Here is a 25,436-nt window from a genome sequence, read left to right as displayed (position 1 = left end):
GGGGAGCAGAATTGTGTGTCCCCAAAATATGCTACTTTGGCATGTGGATTGTCTTGAGCTAAGGGCAATCAAGATGCCACAAAACTCAAGAAAAACTTGTAACTCTCCCTTCACTATCTAAAAAAATGTAGATAGGGGGCCTGGCCCAGAGAGAGCTATTACCAGAGAAAACTTTTGTCTCAGCCACCTTTCTCTACGACAGGGGAAACATCTAATTACCGAACATCTGCTCCTCTTATTGGCCTATGAATTACTGTCCTTCCCCTTTGAAGCCCTAAGCCTGCATCCCATTCCTTAAGCTTAAGTTGAGACATACAAGCCTCAGCTGCCCAAGCTTGCTTTTTGGTCTCCTGCTTTTATGGGACTCATGTAGATACAAAATTAAATTTGCTTTTCTCCTGTTACTCTGTCTTATATCAATTTCATTTGACCAGCCAAAACAACCTAGAAGGGTAGAGGAGAAAATTTTCCTCCACTACGTCCCCTTTTTGATCTCAACCTTTCACTGTCACAGTGTTGCAGTGAATAACCTCGAACATATCATCATTACACACACTTAATTCCAAATATGAAATTATACCTGTAGGATAAATTCCTGTACAGGCATACTTCAGAGAGATTGTGGGTTCAGTTCCTGACCACCGCAGTAAAGCAAATAGCTCAATAAAGCCAGCTCCCAAATTTTTTGGTCTCCCAATGCATACAAAAGTTATGTTTACACTGTATTGTCATCTGTTAAGTGTGCAATAGCATTATGTGTAGAAAAACAACATACACACCTTAATCTAGAAAAATGCCATTGGAAAAATGGTGCTGATAGACTTGGTCCACAGAGTTGCCACAAACCTTCAATTTGTTAAAAAAAAAAAAAAAAGCAATTATCTGCAAAGTGCAGTAAAACAAAGCATAATAAAATTTCCAGCCCCGCCCCCTGGCTCCTGGGAGTGTGGCAGACTGGAGAGGGCAAGAAAGAGCCTTGCGCCCCTCCCCCATACTCTGCCCTGTGCATCTCTTTCGTTTGGCTATTCTTGAGTTGTAATCCTTTATAATAAACTGTGAAACATAAGTGTTTTTCTGAGTTCTGAGTCAAATTATCAAACCCGAGGGGGAAGGGTTCATGAGAATCCCCAAATTTGTAGCCTGCTGGGCAGGAGTAGGTCGCTTAAGCACCCCATTTAAGGCTGGTGTCTAAAGTCGGGGCAGCCTTGTGGGACTGAGTCTTTAACCTGTGGGGTCTATGCTAACTCCAGGTAATTAGTGTCAGAATTGAATTGAATCGTTGGACCCTCAGCTGGGGTTGGAGAATCAGAGGCTTTGGAGATGATGTTAAGCCATTCTAGTAGCACATTGGATAGTCCCTCTCCTTCTCTCAAAGGTAAAAAGTTCTCTCTATTTCCACCATCAGTGAGGGCTCCATGTATGATTGCTCCCCGGACCATCTAAGAGTTTGGAGTCTCAGGGAGATTAATACTTCAGCTGAACACATCTTCACACTGATTTTCTTTGTATATTTGTTCACAGTTTTATTTAAAGAGGAGATGAGACCTGGAGCAAGCCAGGTTCTGCTTGCACGCCTCAGTCAGCAAAACAAGCCTGCTGGCATCGTGGCTCGCTCTCAGAAGGCAGGTTAGTGGGCATCTGTTGTGTTTTAGGCATGCCTATGAGGGTTCTTAAACCCGACCCTGAGATCCTTCACAAAGTATCTCTTCCAGCAAACACACAATTCTACTTTTTTTTTTTTTTTTTTTTTTTTTTTGTAATTTAGTGTCTCTTTTATTTGGGTAAATCAGACAGGGCTCAGCTGGTTGTAGCAACATCAGAAACCCCCTCCCTTGCTTTTTACAATTCTCCATCAATGTTGCCTTTTCCCCTATATCTTCTTACCATTTGTGGTAGCCATGAGAATGCGCCTCTCAGATCTCCAGCCTCAGGAAACATAATTAACCTATGGCTTCAGCTACTGTGTGCTGAAATTCACTACTGCATTTGCTCTGAGGCCACATTTCCCACGGTTTCTTCCAACCAAGTGCTGGGCACAACAGCCAATGGCTGGGGACTGCTCAGATATCAGGAATATAAGGCCCATTCCTGGGTGAGGAGAAACTCTCCTCTGAAAGATGACACTGGATCCGGTGTCTGGAGGAGTCAAAAGCAGCCATGACAATGAGTAATTTCTGTCCCTAGTCAAGTGGTTGACTTATGAAAGGGGGAAAAAAAAAAAGGGCCCAGGATTCCTTTGAGATTGAAGGGCCCCTGACATCACGCAGTGACTGATTGCAACCATGTAGGGCCAGGGAAGGTAGTGTAAATCTGAATCGGAGAGAAAACAAACAAGTCCTCATCTGCAGGAACAATGGGAACCAGGCATTTGTATTCTCCCAAGAAAATGGATTGAAACTTTCTGAGTAAATATCCACCAGTGTTATCTAGAGCGGTGTTTCTCAAACATATTTAATATGCATACAGATCACCTGGGGATTTTGCAAAACTACAGATTCTGATCCAGGAGTTCTAGGATGAGGCCTGAGATTTTGCATTTCTAGCAAGTTCCAGAAAATGCCAATGCTGCTGGTCTCCAGACCACACCAACTAGCAAATATTTAGAGAATCTCAAGAATGCCATATATATTGATTAACTGGTGGGGCTGGGAGAGGGTCATTCCAGAACCAAAGCCATCATGTGGTGTCCTTAGCTAAACAGATATGTCTCCCTTAGGACTCTTAGACCTTTCTGACCATGTGACAAATATGTACTGAGCAGCTACAATAAACCAGGTGCTATACTAGGTACTGGAAGATGAGGGAGCACAGAGAAGAGGAAAAGTGGTAAACGTGGTTTTTGCTTCCAGGATCTTTCAGTCTGGTCATAGGGGCATGACAGCAGAGTCTGATGAGAGCCACATAGCCCAGTCTTGAGGGCAATAGGTGAAGAATTCCAGAAGGAAGCAAAAACAAAACTGAGACATTAAGTTGGTGTTTGGCATGCACATTGCCTGTGATTTGGGTATGCCTGTGTGTGGGAGGCACATTCCAGAGATAGAGATAAACATATGCAGAGGCCCAGAGGAAAGCACAGCTGGGGAACTGCACATAGTTTAGTACTACTGGAATGAAAGGGGAAAATGACAAGGGCTAAGGCCAGAGGGACAAGGCCAGAGGGTATTACAATCCATGTTTATGGTTCAGGACATTATCTAAAGACATTCTAAAGGAAACCACTGAATGGGAGTGACTTGATTTTTAGTTTAGAAAGATCACTCTGGCAGAACTAAGATAGTAACAGTGGGAATGTGGAGAAGAGAATGGACTTGAGAAATATTTTCCCATTTCTTTGGTTTGCCCCAAAGAAAGTACTGCATTAAGCAACTGAGGACTGCCCAGACTGGAAATCTGAGATGCCAGGTTGGAGGAGGATGTCCGGATGCAAACAGCACCACAACTCCTATTGGGAGGTGAAAGGCCTGGCAAATCTCTGTGGATTAGTGTCAGAATTCTAGTGAAAGGACTTAGCCACCAGGATATACACTCCTAGGCATACCAGGTTTGATTCCTAATAGCGTTTGCAAAGAAAGTAAGCTCCCCTAACTACTCATTTGGGAACACATCCTCATAAGAGGTACATTTGGCCAGAACTTGTGGGTTGGTTTTGGTAGAGAGATTGACTGGGCCTATTGGACCAATGCTTGATCCACTAAGCTGTTTAATGCTCTCAAATGTATAATTACCTCAACTTGGAGTATGGGCATATCACTACAATGTTGGCCACCCATCACACCACACACTCACACAGGCATCCCCATGTTATTTCTGTTTGTTGCTCTGTTGACTGATTCAAATTCAGCATGTCTAAAAGTCAGTCTGATCCCATTTACTCTAAAGCACTACCCCCAATATTTACATCCCTTTTGCTGTAAATGTTATTTTTTGAATCACTTGGGCTTATAACTGTGAGTCATCTTTTTTTCTCTTCTTTCTCATCTACCCTTCAGCCCACTGCCATAGCCTAGTCTTGGTTAATGTTAGACTGGAGATCTCCATACTGCCTTGCTTTCCCTAATCCCTTCTATCCATTATGCACAATACTAACATGATTTACATACTATCATTCTGATATGTTTTTATATTATAATATTTCTTGGCTAGAAATTTATATTTTACATAAATGTGACTTGGAGATGAAACTACTAGCAAACCAATTCTATTTAAACAGGGTTTGGTAGAAGAAATAGGTAAAATCCTTAGTAGCTGTGTAACCCTAGAAAAATTACTTTGTCTGACTATGCCTCCATTTCTTCATGTATAAAATGGGGACAGTAATAGTACCTCCCTCACAGGGTGGTTAATATTTATAATGCATTTAAAACAGTGCCAGGCACATGGTATGCCCTGAAATGCCTAGAATCTGTGAAGGCATCAATAAGGAAATGGCCTTATCCAGAAAGAAAGAATGTGGTTGGAAAAATCACAGGATGAGGACTTGAAGCTATGATTAGAAGTGACTAGTGGTATGTGGCTAGGTTTGTGAACAGAAGCTATTCAATCAATGCTGTAACTAAATGAATCTAGTAGTGGAAAGCCTGATGAAACTCTGAACCAGAGACCTGAGCTTAAATCTATTGACAGAATGTTTCAAAGCTTTGATTTTTTTACTGTCATTTTAGATTCAAAACATTGGTTTTCACAGACATTTCAGTCTAAGGCAATGGCAATTAATTAGGTCCCAAGTAAAAAGCTGCCACATGAAGTTTACATTACCATAGCTTGAATTTGAGAAGGTCAAAAATTTCAAAATATGGTTGGTTCCAAAGTATATTTTTGATAAACCAGCTTGAATACTGCATTGTGGATAACAAGGTTAAATAAAGGTTCTAATAAGACAAACAGTGACAATTTAAATAAATCAGATGTTTTTGTCGAAGATTACTCTGTGATTTTCTCCAATTATTCATGACATTTCACCCATTCATATTGTGATCTGCTTTAATAGTGGAAGGAAAAAAACCTTGTCTCCTTGTTTATTCTTTGTTCTCAAGGAGATAAGCTGTTTATAAAGATACGTTATTTGTTATTTAAATCACTTTTTACTGAGGTTGTTTATTTCCTTGTTTCAGTTTCTAAAAATATTGCAACAATTGTAATGCTTCTTAGAGATGTCCATTCAATTCAGAGTGATTTGTACCGAAATTTGCTAAATGGGCACAGGTGCTGATGTGTATAACTTGCTAGAGTTGAGTCAAAACTAATAAATGCTAAAAAAAAAAAAAAAGATAATGGGGATATACTTGTGTCAACTTTTGGAATCTGTGATTAAAAACATTTTAGACCTAAAGTCTCAGATATTTATAAACGTCTAATTCTATACTTGCCATTTCTTAACTATTTAATAATAGTAGTAATAATAATAATAATAAATTAGATAACACCAAAACTATAAGCAGGAAAATTGCATAATTTAAATCCAGAAATCTATTTCTTAGAAATTGCCCTTTAATCACTTTGCAGACTTTCAAGATCATAATTATTATATAAAGTAATTACATTAAAAGATAATTTACCTTGTATTAAAGTATCAAATTAAAGCTGAAAACTGTACCTGTAAACAGAATTATATTTTTTTCAAAATTGTTGAACAGTAAACACAGGAAACTATCTCTTGCTTCTCTCTTTGCTATGCATAAAATCACCTCCAGAATAAATTTTAATAACTTAATACTATAAAGCTACATAGTATAGCATGCAGCTCTATAATATACATTTTGCATTTCAATTTATAAACCTAAACTAGGTAGTCAACAGGATTAATATATGAAATAAAGCCAAGTGAGTTTGATATTTTAAAGGACAGTTGATTATCTTCAAGAACAAAAGCTTCAAAATCCAGCTGAGTTAATTTGGACTAAAGAAATAAAGCCTGGTACCATAAATTATAGTATGTATTCCCGCTGAGTAAGCTGTGGATACTGCAAACTCAGATCTGTGGATGCACATCTCTCCCTTTGAAGTTGATGAGAATTGCTTGGCCTAAGTGAGATACATGCTGGGAAAATTGGGCCCTTACAATTGGTGTGTATAGACATTAGAGGTCTCATGACTCTTCCCTCATCTAGTCCCTTAGTTTTCTCCAGGCTTGGTTTTGGCAGAAGACAATATTCTTGAGCTAGATATGTCCTATAACTAAAAGGTACTCAAGTTTTATCATCTAGAGAGTCTGGATTGAGAACTCCTCTGTTATCAGTAAAGTTGGATAATTACTTATCCAAGTAATCTCCCCAAGATGTCCATTTGAAAACAAAACAAAACAAAACAAAACAAAACACCCAGCTGATTCCTCTGAAGTCTAGGCCAACTCATGGATGATTCTGAGTGTAGTCACCTGGTGCAAGTACTAATACTAGTAAACAAAAGAGTTCGTTTAGTTTTGTGATTGCCCCTTTGAGTTTTGGTGATTGGCTGCATTTTAGTTCAATTTTAGTTACTCTGAATAAGCAGTCTATAGAACTGAAAAACAGTGAGTCTGATTGCCTGGAAGCATTGCATCGAATCCAACTAACCAACTAACGAAACTAGATTGGTTATGACCATCACTGAGTGGCAATCAAAATTCTATGTAGCATGGTGTGCTTTTTGTCTATATATAGATCTGATTTAAGGGCCATTTGAAGAACTGTCTCATTGAAGAGATAAGTTTCAGTCCCTCTCGCTATTCAGTTAACTTCAAGAAGGAGTAGTGCCTGTGTTATCTTGGGTGAGTCACTTATTTATCTCTCAGGATCATTGATTCTCAATATGCAAAATGGCTGGGTTAAAATCAGAAGATCTGTAAGGTCCCATGGGGATTTAAAAATAATTTTTCTTATGTCTGGATATCCATACACATGAGGGTTTTTTTATTTTTGTTTTTTGTAATGATGAATTCTGAATACATATGCAGTATTAAACCTGGAACATTCTTGGAGTTGCTCTGGAAATATTAAAATCCAATTACTAGTTTTTGTAATTTTTTTCCTAATTAAAAAAAATATCAGAATACACTTAGGAAATATAGGTAGGGATAGAGAGTGGGAGAATGAAATCAGTTTCCCAGTTTTTTGAAAAAAAAATGGAGCTTCATGAAAACAAATCAGACACTTGGTAAATCATTGGATTTAAGTCATCCAATATGAGGAGATAGATGGTAAGGTAGGTAGAAGCCAGATTTTGATTTTCTAAAGGTCCATAATAAATTGTATTTCATTCTGTAGATAGCAGGGAGGCATTCTAAGTTGAGACTCTGACGGGATGTGGTCAGATATGTCACATTTTTGGAAACAAATCTGATAGCTGGATGGATAGAGGAGAAAGAGAGTCAGTTAGGAGATGACTGCATTAGCCTCAGAAAGACAGGAGGAAGAACCAATGGTATTGGATGGATTTATGACATATTATGATGATAGATTGAATCATATTTTGTATCTCGTGAAAGACTGCATTATGAGGGATGAAGAAAAGAAATTAATTGAAGGTAGCTCCAGATTACAAATTTGCACGTGGAGTTGGAGGACGTTAGAAATGATTTCTATTTTAAAAAGAAAGATGGCAGAGAGAGCACGTGCAGAAATTGCATAAGAAAAGCCTCCTCCTGAACCTCAAGAAAATGGGCAGACCCTCCTAAATTCCTCCATAACAACACCAAGTTCTTATCAGATGAAAAGAATGTAATACCTTGTAAAATGCCCTGATTGTTATCACCTTTTCTGTTCCATCTGGTTTTTTCTATAAATCCTCAAAACCCCAACTCCAGGATGAGCTCACAGTCTTTAAGGCATTAGCCTGCTTTGACTCCCTTTGCCTGGCAAAGCAATAAAGCTGTTCTTTTCTATCCTACCCAAACCCTGCCTCCAACTCTCAATTTGGCTATCGGGGTACAAAGGCCAGTTTTTTGGCAATAGTAATAAGATTACTTATTCAGTCATCTAACACACATTTATTGAGTGTCTACCAACTCAGGCACTATTCTAGGCCCTGGGATACACTAGTGAACAAAACAAACATTAATCCCTGTCCAGATGGAGCTTAAACTCTAGGAAGAGCAGGAAGAGCAGATGATAAACAAATAAATTAGTAAAGTCAGTATGGTGATTTTTGTACGTGGTTGGAGAAAATAAAACTGGGAAGGAGGAAGTTAGGGAGTTAGGTACTCAAGCAAGGCCTTAACTGACAGGAGTCATAAGGAAGTAAGGACACAAGGAAGTGAACAGATAGGTATCTTGGAGGCGAGCATTCCAGGCAGAAGGCACAGGAAATGCAAAAGCTTTGTTGTGGGAAAAGGACTTCTGAGTTCCAGGAACTCACTATATGTTTTCTATTGACCAGTTTCTTTCCCATTTTCTTCATTATTTTATTTATCCTTCTATGGATACTTTTGGTCTAGTTTTATCTTTGAGATTAGATGTCAGAACTACTTGGCACTTCTCCAGGAAGATTTTTTAGTAAGGAAAAGATAATGCTTTTTTATTTTCTGATTTACTTCTATTAATTTTTCTGATAATGTTCAAAATTCCTTTTAGAGTTATTTCTGCTTTTCTGTTTTAGCAATTGCAGGAACAGCAGGGGCACGGGATTGATGTTTTAATAAAATAGTTTACAATGGCTACTTAATTAGTCTTCTGGTCATGAATAATTCTCTTGAATACAACAAATGTAATCTAAGTTATTTCCAAGTTACCTAATACTTGTACAGAGCAAAATTTATTGCCACATTTCTGTAGACTGGCACAGTCATATGAAAATTTCCTGTAGAGCTTCCAGACAATTTGGCATTAAACTGTCCATGAGTGCTTATTTCACTCCCATAATTATTAAGCTGTTGAAATCTCTAATAAAAGGTAATTTCATTGACCAAAGCAAGCAGTTGTTTTCCCAGAGGAAACAAACTGATACCTAGACACTCTCTGAAAGTCTTGAGTGTGATAATTATGTAAGTCAAGGAAGAAATAGTCTGATTTTTTTCCAAAAGGTCTTACACAGTGTCGTAGCAAAAATTAGAAACATTACATGAAACAAACAAAATTCACTATAACATGGAGGAATAGTTTGTCATGTCAGACAGTGGAATTAAAGATAGAAAAAAAATAAGTGTGAGTTGACATTTTTTGGAAGATACAATCAAAATAATTTTTCTATAAATGATTTGATAGAATTAGTAGGGAAGCCTCCAAATTATTATACCATGCTATGCTCTCTTTTTTCTGTTTCTTCTTCTATTGTGGCCCAAGGACCTAACTTCCTGGAACTCTTTCTAGTGTAGTTTTTAAAATTTAGTTTTCACACAACTGAAACTTGGCATTCTCCTTCTTGTATTCCAGACCTTCTTGTCTGCCTGCCTGAGCTCACTCTATTCCCTGTTCTTGGAATGTCTTCATTTCCTGTTAACAGTAAAGCTTCTAGAAGGCCTTCAGGACTTCCCACACAACATGCTCTTCTTTCATTGATTCCACAACACCTAGTAGAATCTGTTATCGCTTTCTTCATCCCTCCAATTTGATTGCCTACCTCTTTTGGACAGCAGTTTGTATTCCCAATACCCTTATCATAGTGACTCAACATTTTTTGTTTAATCAAATTAGGGCAGATCACTTACAAATTCCTCTTTGGATACATTGTCCCTTGGCCATTCACTCCACCCATGGTCCATTTTGGGCTGTTGGCTTTCCCATTTCACATAAATTCTTTCAAAACATTTGAGTGTATGCCACGTGGAAAATAATTTATGCTATTCAAATACGGAAAGCAAAAGTGGTAGGAGCACCTGTGCTCTGCCAAAGATAAGTTGGATGCTGGAGGCAAATTGGGGCCACCATTTAGGGAGGTGACATTGTTACGGAAACGACAGGCCAGTCAAAAAACAAGCACCACTCGGAGGGTTGGAGTACTCAGATGTATTACGCCGTCGGGCTCAGAGTGGCTTCTGCTCCGAAGCTCTGACCACCTTCAAGATGTGCACATGAGGTTTTATAGGGTAAAGTACAAGCTTGGGGTATTCGGCCAATAGGCATGGAACAGCTTTAGCAGCATCATCATCACAAAAGTGGAGGCGGGGAGGCAGCAAACCAACATTCCAAAGCCAGATATGTATCTTTGAAAATCCAGCTGGCTAGCGAAAAACATAAACAGCAAACCAACACTAATTAACTTAGATTTACAAGTTAGTCTAGCAGAACTCAGATCAGTATTCCATACTTAGATTTGTGAGTTGTCTTGTTAGACCAACCCAGCCTCTCCTTCACATTCCTAGACTTATGAGTTACCTTGTCAGACCAGCCCGGTTTTTCCTTCACAACATCAACATTTCATTAAAATATGAGGGCCTATTGGATCACCTACATTTTATTTAGATTTCGGAATCTCGGTCAGGTTCGCTAACCAAAGCGGCTGAGGAGTGGTTACTTGACTACAAGTTGTAATCACCTTCCAATTCCTTGAAACTGTTTTGTGATCCTCTGCAGCAGCCGCGAGGACCACCCCTCCCCCACTCCTTGCCCGGAGCCTTCGACCCAGTCCCTCCGCACTGCATGCTGGGAGTAGTAGTCCCGGCTGGTAGCGTCCGGAAGGACCAAAGGGCGTCGGAGTCCAGCCCGCCCTCTCGCTACTAGAAGTCGCCTTCTTCCGCTGCTCCTTTCGCACTCTTGGGCAGAGTCCTCCGTGAGCACCGGGGGAATTTGTGTTACCGTCTGTCTTCTGGGTCTCAGTAAAGTTTTTCTCTTCCTCCACCTGTACGGGGCTCAAGATGGCGGCTTCCTGGTCGCCCTTGGTTACCCTGCGCTTAGCGCACAGCCGGCTGAGAGGGAGATGTGGTGGGTGCCGGGCTTGGGCTGCTGCTCTCGTCCCTTCGGCCCCCTTCCCCGGAAACCCTCTTTGTAAAGGTCAGTGACTGTGCCTTGAGTAGGCCGAGCCGACTGCCTACGACCGGGGGAGACTCCGGTCAGTCACCCTCCCTCCTCGAGCTCCCCTAACTGCCTACTGGTTCACGGTTATCGTTTTCGAGACGTTTTTCTCCAGAGGAGTTTCACCCTCTCTTACTGCCTGCTCATGAAGGATCCCTGAGAATTGAGGGAGGTGGCTCAGAGTGACTTAAATTTTGAGGTTCTGAGGTCGACTTAGCGTCTGTTCCCTCTAGGCTGTTAGAATTGAGATCTTGTAAGCCTAGGTCGGAGTACCTGCCTCGAAGGGATGCAAGTACGGGGTTGGGGTCTGGGGACTCTTCCAACCTGCGCTTTCCCAAGTTCTCCATGCAGGTGACCCGGCACTGTGTCTAAAAGCCCAGCCTCTGAAGCCTGCAGGCCCTGCGGGGCTCTCGGATTCTGGGAGTGCATGTGTACAAGCATTCTCAGATTAAGGGAGCGATTCTTTGTGTTCTTTTCAGGTCACTAGAGGCTTCAGTGAGGTGTATTTTGTCACCGGTCTTGCTTCATGCATTCATTCATTCAAATTGTTATGTGTTCATGAAAACTAACCTATATTTTGAGTAACCAGGCCCACAGAAGTGCTAATTTTACTCCGTATTCATATGCTCCCATTAAACTGCGGGCTGCTCTAAGGCAAGGACCAGGTGTCATTGTTTCCTCAGCATTTCATAAGAGTGGCGCCTTTCGGGCAGATAGGTTTTTTGAACGAATGAATGATGTTATTCTTATTGTCTCCCTCATTCACCTATTTAATGCTTTCTTTCTTTTTTTGAAAAGAAAATCCAGGCACCCCCCCTTTATACATTTTAATAAATTGATTTTCATTGGCTAATTAGCTAAAACCCTATCAGTCTTTATTATCATCAAAAGAGTTGAAATTAATACTAGAACTATGATTATATCACCTTAGGTTTTTTTTTTCCCCAAAGTTAAACATAATCCGCCTACTGTAGTAATGGAACATTTTGGCAGCATGAAATTTGGAACATAATATAAGCTATTTTTTAATGTTTAGATTAGGCAATACAAGCAAATGACACAAAATTCAAAAGGTACAATAAGGAATATGGTAAAATACTGACTTTCTTCCATGCCTATCTCAGAACCTCTTTTCCTTCCCAGAGGCAACTTCTAATACTTGTTTCTTATGTATTCTTAGAGACATTCTGTGTATGTACAAACATACATGTTTATAATGTCTGTATTAAGAAAATAGAGGTGATAACGTATACACACTGTTCTGGTCCTTTTTTTTCATTTAGTGTATCTTGGAGATCATTCCGTATTAATTCGTGTAGACCTGCTTCATGATTTAAATGGTTAAAACAGAATTACATTCTAGGCATGTACCGTAATTTATGAAAATTAAGGCTTAAGGAACATCATCATGATAACATGAGATTTACTGAATGTTTATTCTGTGTCATGCAGTATGCTAAGTGCTTTCTACATACATTATCTTGTTTAATTCTCATTATCCTCATTTCAGGGATGATGACTCCAAGGTTGCAGAAGTTGTATGGCTAGTTAAGTGGCAGAACTTGTGGGTTTAAGTAAAGGCTACCCTAGGACTTACATCTGATCCTAAGGTTTATATTGTTCACCTGTACTCATACTGCCTCCTATACTCAAAATTTAGCCAGTTTTGGAAGTGGACATTTGATACTGTGCAATTAGGTCAGAGGTCGATGTGATTGTAACTAAAGTTGCTCCCTCCCCTCCTTGAAATAAATGGAAAATTTAAGTTGAAGTGTTACTCAGTATTTAGAGTCTGATTTAAAAATTTCTTTTCTATTTCTTGATTTTTTGGGGTTTTTACATTTATATTTTATCTCCATTTTTTCACCTTTAAATGTCTTCTGTTTACTACACTATAATGTGAGGAAAACATTGATTTAATGTAAAATGAAAGAAGGAAATAGATAAAGGAATGAGGGGTAAGGAAGAGCATGTTCTTTGTTTTTATGTTTCATCTAAGCTTTAATGCCAGCCCTGGCTCCAAAACATTTTGAAAACTGAAACTGAAAACTTCAGGGGTCCTAAAATGCTGTTCATTCAAATCACCTACCCGATTGCCTAACTTTAAATTCCTTGGGAAATACAACTTAGAAATTCCATTTTGGGATGTCTGTATTTTTGTTAGGTTATTAAACAGTTGATAGTGAAATTTGGTATCTTACGTAATTTAAGTATATATGCTCAATTTTGATTTCATTGCTTGTTTTCCTTTAGGTCTAAGTGTATCTTCATTTAATGTAACAGTTATTCAACCTCCAGGTAGTTACGAGGAAGCATTTTATTAGAAATTAGAGTGGCTGTGATGTGGGTTGAAAATGCCTCAAAATTGCTGATTTAGTTAAAGCCTTGTATTAAGGGTGTGTTGGGGGAAGTGAATGAGATTGGTTCCAGCCCTTGAAAAGCTGGCAGTCTTGGAAGGGAGATGAAGTAGCAATACGTAACGTTTTTGGAGCCCTTTCTATGTTCAGGCAGTCCGCTAGCAGTTTCTCTCATAATTTCGTCTTCATAAAAACTCTATAAAGTTACTGTTACCTGTTTTGTAGATGAACAAATATGAGAGGCATGGCCACTCAAATGGAATTTGAACCCAGGCATTTTTGCTCCAGAAGCACATAGTTAACCACTATGTTCTACTAAGTCCTTACCGTGACAATGAACATTAATAACATCATCTAGGCCTGTCTGAAGTGTTGTGGGACTACAGAGGAGAAGGCAGCTCTGCTTGGAGAGAGGAGGGCTTTTTAGCATAAGTGTAGAAGTGAGCTGCACCTGGACCTTACTGGTGTATGGTCCTCCAGGGAGAGCAGCTAGTGATGAAGCTTGGAAGGTGGGCTGGTTTCTGGTTAGAAGAGTCCTGTATAGTATGTGAAGATGGCTTGGAGGGATGCTGTTGGAGGTTTCTTAAGAGAAATGATCAGATCCATTTTAGCATGATCATCCTTGTGGCCGCCTGAAAATCAGATCTGGAATGCCTGCATGGGGGTATATTGGAAGCTTGGTGATTACTTAGGAGGAAGTTGCAGTTTGGGGAAGGATTGGGCCTGAATTACTGCTGTGTTAAAGATGGAGAGCAGGGCAGCAAGAGAGGGAATTCAGAGACTCTGCTTTGGTAAAACTGACAGGGCTCTGGGGGAGACAAGGAAAGAGAGGGGTTAAGGTCAATTTAGGTTTCCTACTTTGGGTAATTTAATGGGATCACATTCCCTCTATTAAAGGAATCAAAAACAAAAAGTGAAGTTAGAGGCATTTTATGGGGTGAGTCCATTTTGAATGTGTTAAATTTGAGGTGTTAATGACAATTCTAGGTAAATAAGTCTAATTAGTTGTAGGAAATAGGGATCTGAGTCTAAGAGAGGAAACATGAGGTGTTGAGAGCCATGAGAATGGAAGAACTAGCCTCGGAATACTTGTAGAGTGAAAAGGAGAAAAGGCTGGGAATAAGTCCTTGAGGAAGACTGGTATTTTATGAGCAGGACATGACCTTGTCAGAGAACAGTTAGAGAGGTCATAGGAGAACTAGGAGACAAGCTAAAAGAAGGTTTCTAAGTTTTCTAAAATTTAAAATGAGCACATATGAGTTTCTGTTTTATTTAAGCTAGCCTTAGAAATTAAGTTTATTTCATAGAGGCAAGGTAATATGAGAGTCACATCTTGTGATTTCTTATTATTATAATGTCCTTCTGTATCTCAGTGTTACATTTTTAGATCTCTCTGTTAACTGATGATTTATATTTACCTTTAGCTCATGTACATTGGAGATCTTGATTAGGTGTTAATGTGACTATAACTACCCACTTCAGCCAAATGAATTGGTATTATTTATTGGTTGTATAGAGTAGTGGTTAAGAAAATGGGCTTTGGACTTTTATTACCCAATTTGATGAATACCCTGTGTGAAACTTCATGTTTCTTGGGTTTCCACTAACATTTATTATTATATTAGAAAAGAATGTTCCTGCCTGCTTCTGAGAGTGATTAACTTCATGATGATGGTTTCTGTCTTCCAATTAATTTTTTTTTTTAAGCACAGCACAGCTTATTGCATAGGCATAGCTAGTGCCCAGATGTAGTTCTGGGGTGTAGGGTGGGGCAGATGAAATAGGGTGGGTCTCAAGAGTAGAACCACAGAAAGGAACTTTAGAGGACCAGAACTGGATTATTGATCACTTGTGGATTAGCACTGCTTTATTCCTCAAGAGCTTTGTTCTCTTTGTTTAAGTAAATGAAGAATATTCAAATGGGTATAACTATTTGGGATTTGTCTTTTCACAGAAAGTATCACAGAAATAATAGATGTGAAGAGTTTAGAAACTGGTAGTTCAGCTTTGGGCCCAGTACAATAATATGCTCTATAAATTATGACAGAAGGTCATTAGCCTCATCTTGAATATACCTAATACTGTTTTCCCAGGCCACTCACATTTTTCTCTGAACTGTGACTGAGATTTGTTCTAATTTCTCTCTTAAGAGCCTTTTGAATATGTCTGCTCTTCCTGCTATGCTTTTCTTCCTTGCCTAAGGTTCTCATTGAGGTCCCATTTCTATACATACCCTCCTGGAGGTACCTGAATACTTTAATCTCCAGAATCTTTTTTATAATGTTTCACTGTCCTGTTTGTCCCTTTTTATTTCTTCTCTCCATTCAGCTCATCCTAGAAGATACCTTTACAACACATTATCTATCCATATTCTTAACCAGATGTGCCAGTTTTCAAGTTCTTAAGGCCTGAACGAGTACTTTTTAGACTAGTTCCTTCAAAGCTTCATAATGCAATTTATATCTTAAATGTAATTCTGATAGATTCCATTAAATTCTCATTTATATATGTGTGTGAATATAAAATTTAAAATAAATGAGCATAACAAATAGATGTTATTTTTCTTTATCATTTGATAGAAGATAGATCCAATAGATCTCATTATTAAATCGTGTTTAATGGACTGAATGGACTGAATGGACTGAATATTAAGGAGTTAACTCAGTATGCTAGGCCGTGCTTATAATTACTTCAGAATAGCTTTATTCAGATTTTTAGGCAGTGTTTTACTGATTTGTTATGAGATTTAAAGTACTGTTTTTTTTTCTTTTTGTAAACTTATACATGTTGGTACATTTGAGATTAACTAGTCTCTAAAGGAAAAGAATGGTAACCAGCAAGCACTTAGTTTTAATTTTCATAATTTTTCTACTTAAATGAAAAGCACCCTTTTAAAGCCGCAAAATCAGCCTTTTATGAATAAAGTAAATCATCTTGTGATGCCTTCCTCGATGATGGCTTATGTTGTTTTTCTAAAGAGTTTAATTAAGGTTTGATTTTCTTCTGTTCTGCACTTTGTTTATTCATCACTGAATCAAACATAGGTCTTTAATGTCCCTAGTAAATCTGACTTTTTGGGTCATTGATGACCATTGCAGTTTTTCAAAAAGCAGCTGAATGTTTATCTTTTGGATATGATTAGAACATAATAGAGTGTCAGTGGGTTGCCTGTGACCTTAGCATGGGCTTCTGTCATTGTAGGAGAACATTTCTGGTCAGTGGCCACTGTTTACAGTTTGTTAAAATCAACACAAATGTACAAAAACTCATGAATAATTGTGAACACAGTATTTGGATGTTTAATAAATATGCATTAAAAATCTAATTACAGTAATGAAGTTTACAGCTGAAATTTTAATCCAGCCATTTAGAAATATTAAACGTGCTTTTCCTGATTGTGGATTTTTCTCACGGCAGTTGGATAAACATTTTAAACTGGAAATCTAAATTCCTTATATAGTTTTGATTTCATTTAACTAAGCGTGTGTTCTTTTTGGCAACAGTCTTCTTTCTTTTTGTAAATAAGTGAAGCTCTTTTTATTCCATAACTGTTACTTAGAAGAATTTTGATCAGTTCTGTCTTAGGACTAATGAACATATGATATACCAGATGAATAATAAAATGTGACCTGGAAAGACTAGGTTGTGATTTTGGTTTCATCTTATAGTACTGGATCATTTAATTTGGTATTTCCATTTTATCTGTAGAATGTGATTAATCATCCTAACTCTTCCTTCCTTTCATGTCATTTATGAGGCTCAAATACATTATAATATGAGAAAGTCCTCTGGAAAATGTAAGACATGTTATATAAATGTGGGACTATGCTAGGAGTAATTGAAATAGTAATACTGAAATGCTAGAGGTGGTGGACTCCAGTCATTGAATAGAAATGGAATGAACTCAACTATATGTATAATTACTAAAACCATTTTAATTTTAGGGGAAGATTCATTATATTAACAATGGTAAGGGAGGAGAGTGTAGCTCAGGGGCAGAGTGCATGCTTAGCATGCATGAGGTCCTGGGTTCAATCCCCAGGACCTCCATTAATAAATAAATAAATAAATAAATAAATAAACCTAATTACTCCCCCCACCCCCCCCAAAAAAGGCAACAGATTCAGTCTGATTTCAGTTCTTTGAATTCTAGAAAATGTGGTTTTGATTTTTCTAAGATTGTGCAGAGTGCCTCTGTAGATAACCAGGGATGGTTTTTGTTATCCCGGACTTAACTACCTTTTCTCTGGATATTCTGAACATCTAGAACATCTTAGAAAATATGAGCTACTGCTTTCGTCATGATGTTTCAAAGAAAGCTATTGAAATTTGATTTATAGTATGCAGTAAGTCACTAAGGCAAAATATCTTCATTTATAAGATCCTGCTTATGAATACTGTTTTCAAAGGAACTCAGGTTTGAATTATTTGCTGTGCAATAAGTTATGAAGATAACATTTCATAGAATCATAGAATAATAGAGCTGAAGAAGATCTCTGAGTTATGTAGTCAAATGTCAGATGGGAATGTAGTTTCTGCCTTATCATTTCTTTTTGAGGCGTCCTATTCATTTTTGGATAGCCCTAATTGCTGAAAAATTCTTTAAGCAGGCTGAAGTAAAAGCTTTTCTGTAACTTCTCCCCATTCATCTCGACTCTTTCCCCAGGCACAACATATATAACTCTAGTCCTTATTGCACTTATTGCAGTTCTTTAAACATATTGAGACTGATAATATCTTGTTCATTTGTTTAGTCCTTCATTCTTTTATTGTATTATTGGTCGTCTTCTTGTCCCACCTACATATGACAGCCTTTAAAACACTAAAGGCATATATTTCTCCATTCATCCATTTGTTCATTCGTTCCCAAAATATTTCTTGGTGCTGAATATATGCAAGACACAGAGTGCTGGGATGTTGTCACTCTCTTATTAATGTCAGCTGTCTCTTGTCTTATCAATCAAATCTTATGACATGGTTTCTAGATCCTTGAACTACTTCCCTTCTTGAGATTACAATCTGCTTTCTGAATGTTACTCTGAAAATGTGGCCCCCATATCTCAATATATTCCTTCAGACATGTCTGGCCAGAGCAGTATTGTAGGTTACCTTTTCTGTGTCCTGTGGCCAGCTCATATCCATATGTCACCTTGACTTGTAGGGCTATTAGACAGGCTTCTCCAGTTTGTATTTGATTAGTTATTTTTTCTGTTAAAAATAAATTATTTTTAGTTATAAAAATACTACATGTGCATAATAGAAAATACAGAAAAGATCATTACTGTTAACTTCATTTTTAAGTATACTTATTGAAATGTAAGATTTCATTTAGAAAAGTACACAAATGATGAGTGTAAAGCCTACTGAATTTTCATAAAGAGAATGAATTTGTGTAAATACAACCCAAATTGAGAAATGAAACATTTGTAGTACCCAGAGGCTTCCATTGTGCACCCTCCAAGTTACTAGTTTTTTACTCACGGTGGCAATCAACATCCTGATTTATGTTACTGTTGATTTATCCTTTTATCTGTTGATGGACACTTAGGTTGTTTTCATGTCTTGTCTATTTAAATAATGCTGCAGTGAACGTGGGGGTGCAGATTTTTTTTGAGATAGGAATTTTGTTTCCTTCATATAAATACCCAGAGGTGGAATTGCTGGATTCTGTTTCTTAATGAATTATGTCAGATATATAGATTGCAAATATTTTCTCCCATTCTGTGGATTGTACTTTCACTTTCTTGATAATATTCTTTGATACTCAGAAGTTTTAATTTTGATGAAGTCCAATATATTTTTTCTTTGGTTGCTTTTTTTTTTGGATGTCATATCTGTCATGAAGATTTACAAATTTGTTTTCTTTTAAGTATTTTATAGTTTAGCTCTTACATTTATGTTTTTGAGCCATTCCTGCAAGGATTTAATTGGGATTCATTAAGTCTGAGTTTCACAGGTGATTGTGATGTCCAGACAGGACTGGATTTAGAAAGTCCACACCTGTTAAGAAAGTAGACAGGTATTGATTGGCTTTTTCAGATAATATTTTTTCTTTGCCTGCCCTCCATATATGTGAGTTTGGCATCCATGGATAGAGAAGGTCAGTTGTATTCATTGTACTGTGCTATTTTATATAAGGGACTTGAGCATTTGTGCATTTTGGTATATGCACGACTCTTGGAACCAATACCACGCAGATACAGAGAGACACTTGTACTCAACTCTGGTATTGTAGTGTGAAAACAGCCAGAGACAATAGACGAATGGGCATGGCCAATTTGGCCTGCAGGCCATAGTTTGCAGACCTCTGGATTAGGTAAATATTAATACATACTTAATTTTTTTCAAATTTTAAATATATTTACATTTTAGAACCATCTGGAAAGTATTTTGGTATGTAGTATGAGGAGATAATCTAAACTAATTTTTTCTATTGTCTTCCAGTTGTGCAGATGTCACTTGTTGAATGATCTCTTGGCTCTCATTGCTTAATTCATTTGTTCAATAAATATTTACTGTGTGCCTATCATATGCCAGGCATTGTAAGTACTAGGTATACAGTGAATTAAACAGGTATGATACCTTCCCTCTTGTAGCTTGCAGTCAGGTTGAGAGGGAGAGGCATAAAATAAATAACGAATACATAATTATAAATTGGGTGATAAAAGAGAAGAACCGTGATAAGATTTGATATGCTTCTCTCTTTTATTATATATTAAGTTATTCCATAAAGACTTCGTTTTTGGAATATATATTCTATTCATTGATCTTTTGATCTAGTGTTTTATATTTATTTTCCCATGTGGTAGACAATATCTCCTTCATTACTTTCCTTTTTCATGATTTTCTAAGGATTTTGGATTATGATTTTGGTGAAACTATATTTAATCTGTGAATTAATTTGTGACGAATTGACAATGTTACAATGTTGTGCCTTTCTTTCCAATAATATTATGTCTAGTTTTCCAAATTTTTTTATGCCTTTGAGAAAGATTTTAGTTTTTTAAAATTAAAAAAATATTTTCCCTTACATAGTTGCAATATATAGACTTTTTAAAAAAACTTTATTTTCCTTCTTTGAGGGGGGAGGGTAATTAGTTTTATTTATTTATTTATTTTAGTGGAGGTACTGGGGATTAAACTCAGGACCTCCTGCATGCTAGGCATGAATTCTACCACTGAGCTATACTCTCCCCCTCAGTTTTTTATATAGATCTTACAAATTGATTGTTAGTGTGATTCTTTATTCTAGATTTTTTATCATAATTGTAAGTGGGAATTAAAAAAAATTGTGTTTCCAGCAGGTCATTGCTAATATGTCAGAAAGATAAAGCTGTTAAATTGTTTTCCAGTATCCTTCTTTGCTTAAGAGGGGGCTTAATCAAGCCACTGAGTTCTTTAAAACTCAAAAGTGACTCCCTGGTACCTTCAGGATTAAATTCAAACTGATTATCATTGTAAGGCCCTGTGTCATCTGGTTCCTTTATATTTCTCTAGTAGCCCAACTCTTGCCCCCTCTGCCTTCCACTTTGTATGTCAGCTATATTGAACTTGTTTCATTTTCTTTAGTGCACTATTCTCTCATATTTCAGAGCCTTCTCCCAGCCTAATGCACTTCTTTCCCTTTCTTCCATCTTCCCCTGGTTAACTCCTGTTTGTCCTTTTGCTCGCAATGGAAACATCATTTCCTAGGAGTACCTTTCATTACCTCCCTAACCTAGGTTCCTAGCTTTGGCTCTGTGATCTCATAACATCCTCCTCTTCCCTTTACTATGTATCACACTTTATTAAAGTTATTTATCCATTTGTTTGTATCTCCTAGTGCCCTGTTGGAATTTTGAGTGCAGTTACAGTGTCTGTCTAACTGGTTGTGTTTGAAGTTTTTAGTACAGAGTATTCATTGAATTAGTTGTTGCTTATTGAATTCTTCTGTTTAATAGGTTTTCAATTGATTCTTTTCAGTATAAGTTTTTGAACCTAATTGCACCTGTTGATACTTTCATTCCCATTTTTGTAGCACATCAACGTCATCTTGAATCCTGAATGTGACCCAGCACTGATTTGTCTCCTAACTTTGTGTCATCTTTGAATTTGAGGGCTAGGTCATTATATCTTCATTTGGTGTCAAATATATTAACATATTGTTCTCAAAGCTTAAAAAGGTGTGCATAAATCTAATTAGTTAAAATTCTTAAAAGCCAGCTCTGTGAAATGTAAAGGCTTTTAGATTTATATGGAAAGGAATTTCTTTCCTCTGACACTTCAGCTTTGGGCCTTTTGTAAGAAAGCTGCTGCTGCTGGTAGGTTTTGGAAGAGTGCTATTTATTAGCAGAGGCAGGTTGACCCCAGAGTGCAGGCAGGGCAGAGCTCTAGCTGGGCCTGAGGAGGTTGGAGACCCAGGAGGAGCAGGTTGTTGGTTGCTCCAGGAGGCTTCAGTACTTCAAATTAGAGAGAGATTTGTGTTTTGATTTTCTGTTGCCTGGCTGCGATAAATGGGAGCACAGCTTTCACTTGTCTATAGTGTTATGGTGGTTTTAATGAGGGTGACATCCTGGTGGTTTGGGGTCACTTAGCTTCAGATCCTGTCTTGTCCATTCACGTAAGTTTTCTAACATTTTAAAGTATTTTAGTTTCCTTATTTGTAAGAAATAACAATATCTACCTTAGGTTTTTTTGAGAAGTTAGATAATATATAGAATGTGCTGTCTGTACACTGGGCATATGCTAGGCATTTGTTAGTGTTTTCTTTTTCTTTACCTTTCAGAATTCTGTCATGCATAAATTTTCAAATGAATCCAAGTTTTGCAGAGAAAAACCTTAAGTTGTTAAAATGAACATAAAGCATATAGCTTTTCTGGGTTGCATAAATACCTCTTGTGGTCTCTTGATTTTATATAACATCCTTAATTCTACTGAAGTAAACATACATAATGCCTTGAAGTTTTCAGAGTTATCACAAATTGTATTGAATATATTTGAATGTACAACTTTTTAGGAAGACATAATGGGAAAAGGTGGCTTTCTTTACCTTGGAAACTTTAAATTTTTATGGTCATGTGTTATCTTGCATGTCTTCAGTTCTTTCCTTTAATCATAGGATATTTTTGAGCTGAGAAATCTTTACAGAATGTTTTTGAGCTGAACCCCATTTAACTGACAAGTTGTATGTGAAATTTCTGCACATTAAACCACATCTTTACTGATTTTAAGTGTGAAATTGGAGATGGGTTCTCAAAAAATATTTAACTTCAAGTATTAAAACAAAAAACCTTAAGGTTGAAGCGAACTTTTAAAATAACATTTTTGAAAGGGAAAATGCTTACTTTCTGTTGAAACAGTCTGGTCCATCATTTTGTTTAACTCTCTAAAGTATGTCTTCAAGATATTTTTAACTACTTTTGTGTAGAATCAGAAATCCATTCCAATTTAATGCACCAAAGAATGCAAAGGCAACACATCCCCTTTGTTACTGTCACTCCAGCTCTATGGAAATAGTATCAACACAGTTAAGCTTGATGAGATATGTATTAGGAATCTCCAGAGAAATGGAACTAATAGAATATATATACACTTAGAAAGAGATTTATTATAAGGAATTGGCTCATGCAGTTTTGGAGGTTGGCAGGTCCCAAGATCTGTACTCAGCAAGCTGGAGACCCAGAGACCTAGGAAAGTTGGTGGTATTGTTCCAGTCTGAGTCCAAAGGCCTGAGAACCAGGAGAGCCAATAGTGTAGTTCTAGTCCAAATACTGGTAGACTTAAGACCCAGGAAGAACTGATTTTTCAGTTTGAATACAAAGACAGGAGAAAATCAATATTCTGGCTTAAAGGCAGGAGGCGTTCCTTCTTACCCACAGGAAGGTCAGCCTTTTGTTCTATTGAGGCCTTCAACTGATTGAGCGAGGCCCACTCACATAAGAGAGAATAGTCTTCTTTACTCAGTTCACTGCCTCAGATGTTAATCTCATCCAGAAATAACCTCACAGACACATCCAGAATAATGTTTGACCAAGTGTATAGGTACTCCATGGCTCAGTCAAGTTGATACGTAAAATTAACCATTAGAGCATGTGTTAAGAGTATTGTTTTCCTCTGTTAAGTGATCCATACTAAGCTTCTTTTGTTTTACTATGAAGACAATAAAATCTTGAGGTTATGTTGACTTAAAAAAAAAAAAAAGGAGGGGAGATTGGCATAATGACAGATACAGTCAAAGTCTGGGGAAACTCATTTTTCCTGGGGGAAAAAATAGATATAATTGTTAAAGGACTATCCAGAAGGTTATAAAAGATTATTCAGATGCTAGACATCATGATATTGACTAAATCTTAAAGCAAATGGGCTGTGGAGTATAGTGGGATCATCCTAAAACTTAGTTTAGGAGAAAGTAGTGAAATAAAGTACAAAATTGAAATACTAGAACAGTGCAGACTTTTTGTGCTTCTAAAATCTTCCATTTATGTTTGTAGTTTAGTGTGTGAATCTTCAGAATGGCATTTTCCCACTGTCCATTTGGAGTACAATAAGACAAATTAATACAAATCAAAATAATATGGCAGCAGCATCACATAATTTGTATACACTGATGTGGTAACAGATTTAATTTAGTGCAGCTTTTGAGAAGTCTTTTGTGTTTCAATTTATACAGCTGCTCTCCAGGCCTAAGCTGGCCAATCTTTCAGCCTTGAGCGTCTTGCCTGACTGATTCTTTTTCTCTTTTTAAAAAAAAGACTTTATTATTATTTTTTAGAGGAGTTTTTGGGTTACAGCAAAATTGGGAGGAAGGTATAGAGATTTCCCACATACCTTTTACCATGATACATGCCCAGTTACCAATATCCCTTACCAGAGTGGTACAGTAGTTACAGTTGGTGAGCCTGCATTGACACAGCATAATCAGGATGTCTTGGTGGCTTCCAGGTTTTGGCCATTGTGAATAAAACTGCTATAAATATGTATGTGCAGGTTTTTGTGTGGCCATTAAGTTTTTAGCTCCTTTGGGTAGATACCAAGGAGCATGATTGTTGGATTGTATGGTAAGAGTATGTTTAGTTTTGTAAGAAACTCCCAAATTGTCTTCCAAAGTGGCTGTGCCATTTTGCATTCCCACCAGGAGTGAGAGGTCCTATTGCTCCACATACTGGCCAACATTTGTAAGTGTTCTGGATTTTGGCCATTCTGACAGGTGTGTGGTGGTATTTCACTGTTCTTTTAATTTGCATTTTCCCGATGACGTATGATGTGGAGATCTTTTCATATGCTTCTTCGCTATCTGTGTATCTCCGTTGGTGAGGTATCTGTTAAAGTCTTTGGCCCAGTTTTTAATCAGATTGTTTTCTTGTTGTGAGTTTTGTGTATTTTGAAAGAGTTCTTTGTATATTTTGGATAACAGTCCTTTATCAGATGGGTCTTTTTCAAATATTTTCTCCCAATATGTAGCTTATCTTCTGATTAGACCATGGCATTGTCTTTTGCCGAACTAAAGTTTTAAATTTTAATGAAGTCTAGTTTATCAATTTTTTCTTTCATAGATTGTGCCTTTGGTGTTATATCTAAAAAGTCGTCATTACTTTGTGGTTGCCAGGTGGGGAGGGGGATGGGAAGGGACAGACTGGGAGATTGAAATTTGTAGATACTGACAGGTATATATAGAATAGATAAACAAGATTATACTGTATAGCACAGGGAAATATATACAAGATCTTGTGGTAGCTCACGGTGAGAAGGTATGCGACGAATATATGTATGTCCATGTATAACTGAAAAATTTTGCTCTACACTGGAAATTGACACAACATTGTAAACTGACTATAACTCAATAAAACAAAATTAAAAATAAATAAATAAATAAATAAATGTGAGAAAAAAAAAGTCATCATTATACCCAAGATTGTCTAGGTTTCTCCTATGTTATCTTCTAGGAGTTTTATAGTTTTGTGTTTTATAATTAGGCCTATGATCCATTGAGTTAATTTTTGTGAATGTTTTAAGGTCTGTGTCTAGATTGATTTTTTTGCATGTGAATGTCCAGTTGTTCCAGCACCATTTGTTGGAAAGACTATCTTTGCTCCATTGTATTGCCTTTACTCCTTTGTCCAAATTCAGTTGTACATATATTTATGTAGATCTGTTTCTGGATTCTCTATTATGTTCTGTT

General features: G+C 37.3%; 1 protein-coding gene across 6 annotated transcripts in view; it reads left to right on the top strand.

The window, feature by feature from the left end:
• Positions 1 to 1,197: 1,197 nt before the first annotated feature.
• Positions 1,198 to 25,436, top strand: part of AFG1L (AFG1 like ATPase) — a 196,013-nt gene continuing 171,774 nt past the window's right edge. For 4 of the 6 annotated variants that reach the window (XM_010989608.3, XM_064486804.1, XM_064486805.1 and 1 more), the window contains exon 1: positions 10,559 to 10,680. Coding sequence is in view for 2 of the 6 variants with exons in the window: in XM_031456112.2 (XP_031311972.1) it covers positions 1,416 to 1,626 (211 nt within the window). In the remaining 4 variants the exon portion in view is untranslated. Of the gene's footprint in view, positions 1,627 to 10,558; positions 10,902 to 25,436 lie in introns of those variants that run through there. The other 2 variants (XM_031456112.2, XM_010989606.3) reach the window with 2 other exon arrangements.

This window comes from Camelus dromedarius, chromosome 6, assembly GCF_036321535.1.
Source record: "Camelus dromedarius isolate mCamDro1 chromosome 6, mCamDro1.pat, whole genome shotgun sequence".
In the NCBI taxonomy this organism is placed as follows: domain Eukaryota; kingdom Metazoa; phylum Chordata; class Mammalia; order Artiodactyla; family Camelidae; genus Camelus; species Camelus dromedarius.
The sequence above is the reverse complement of the archived record's forward strand: the minus strand, read 5'-3'. Positions and strand labels throughout refer to the sequence as shown.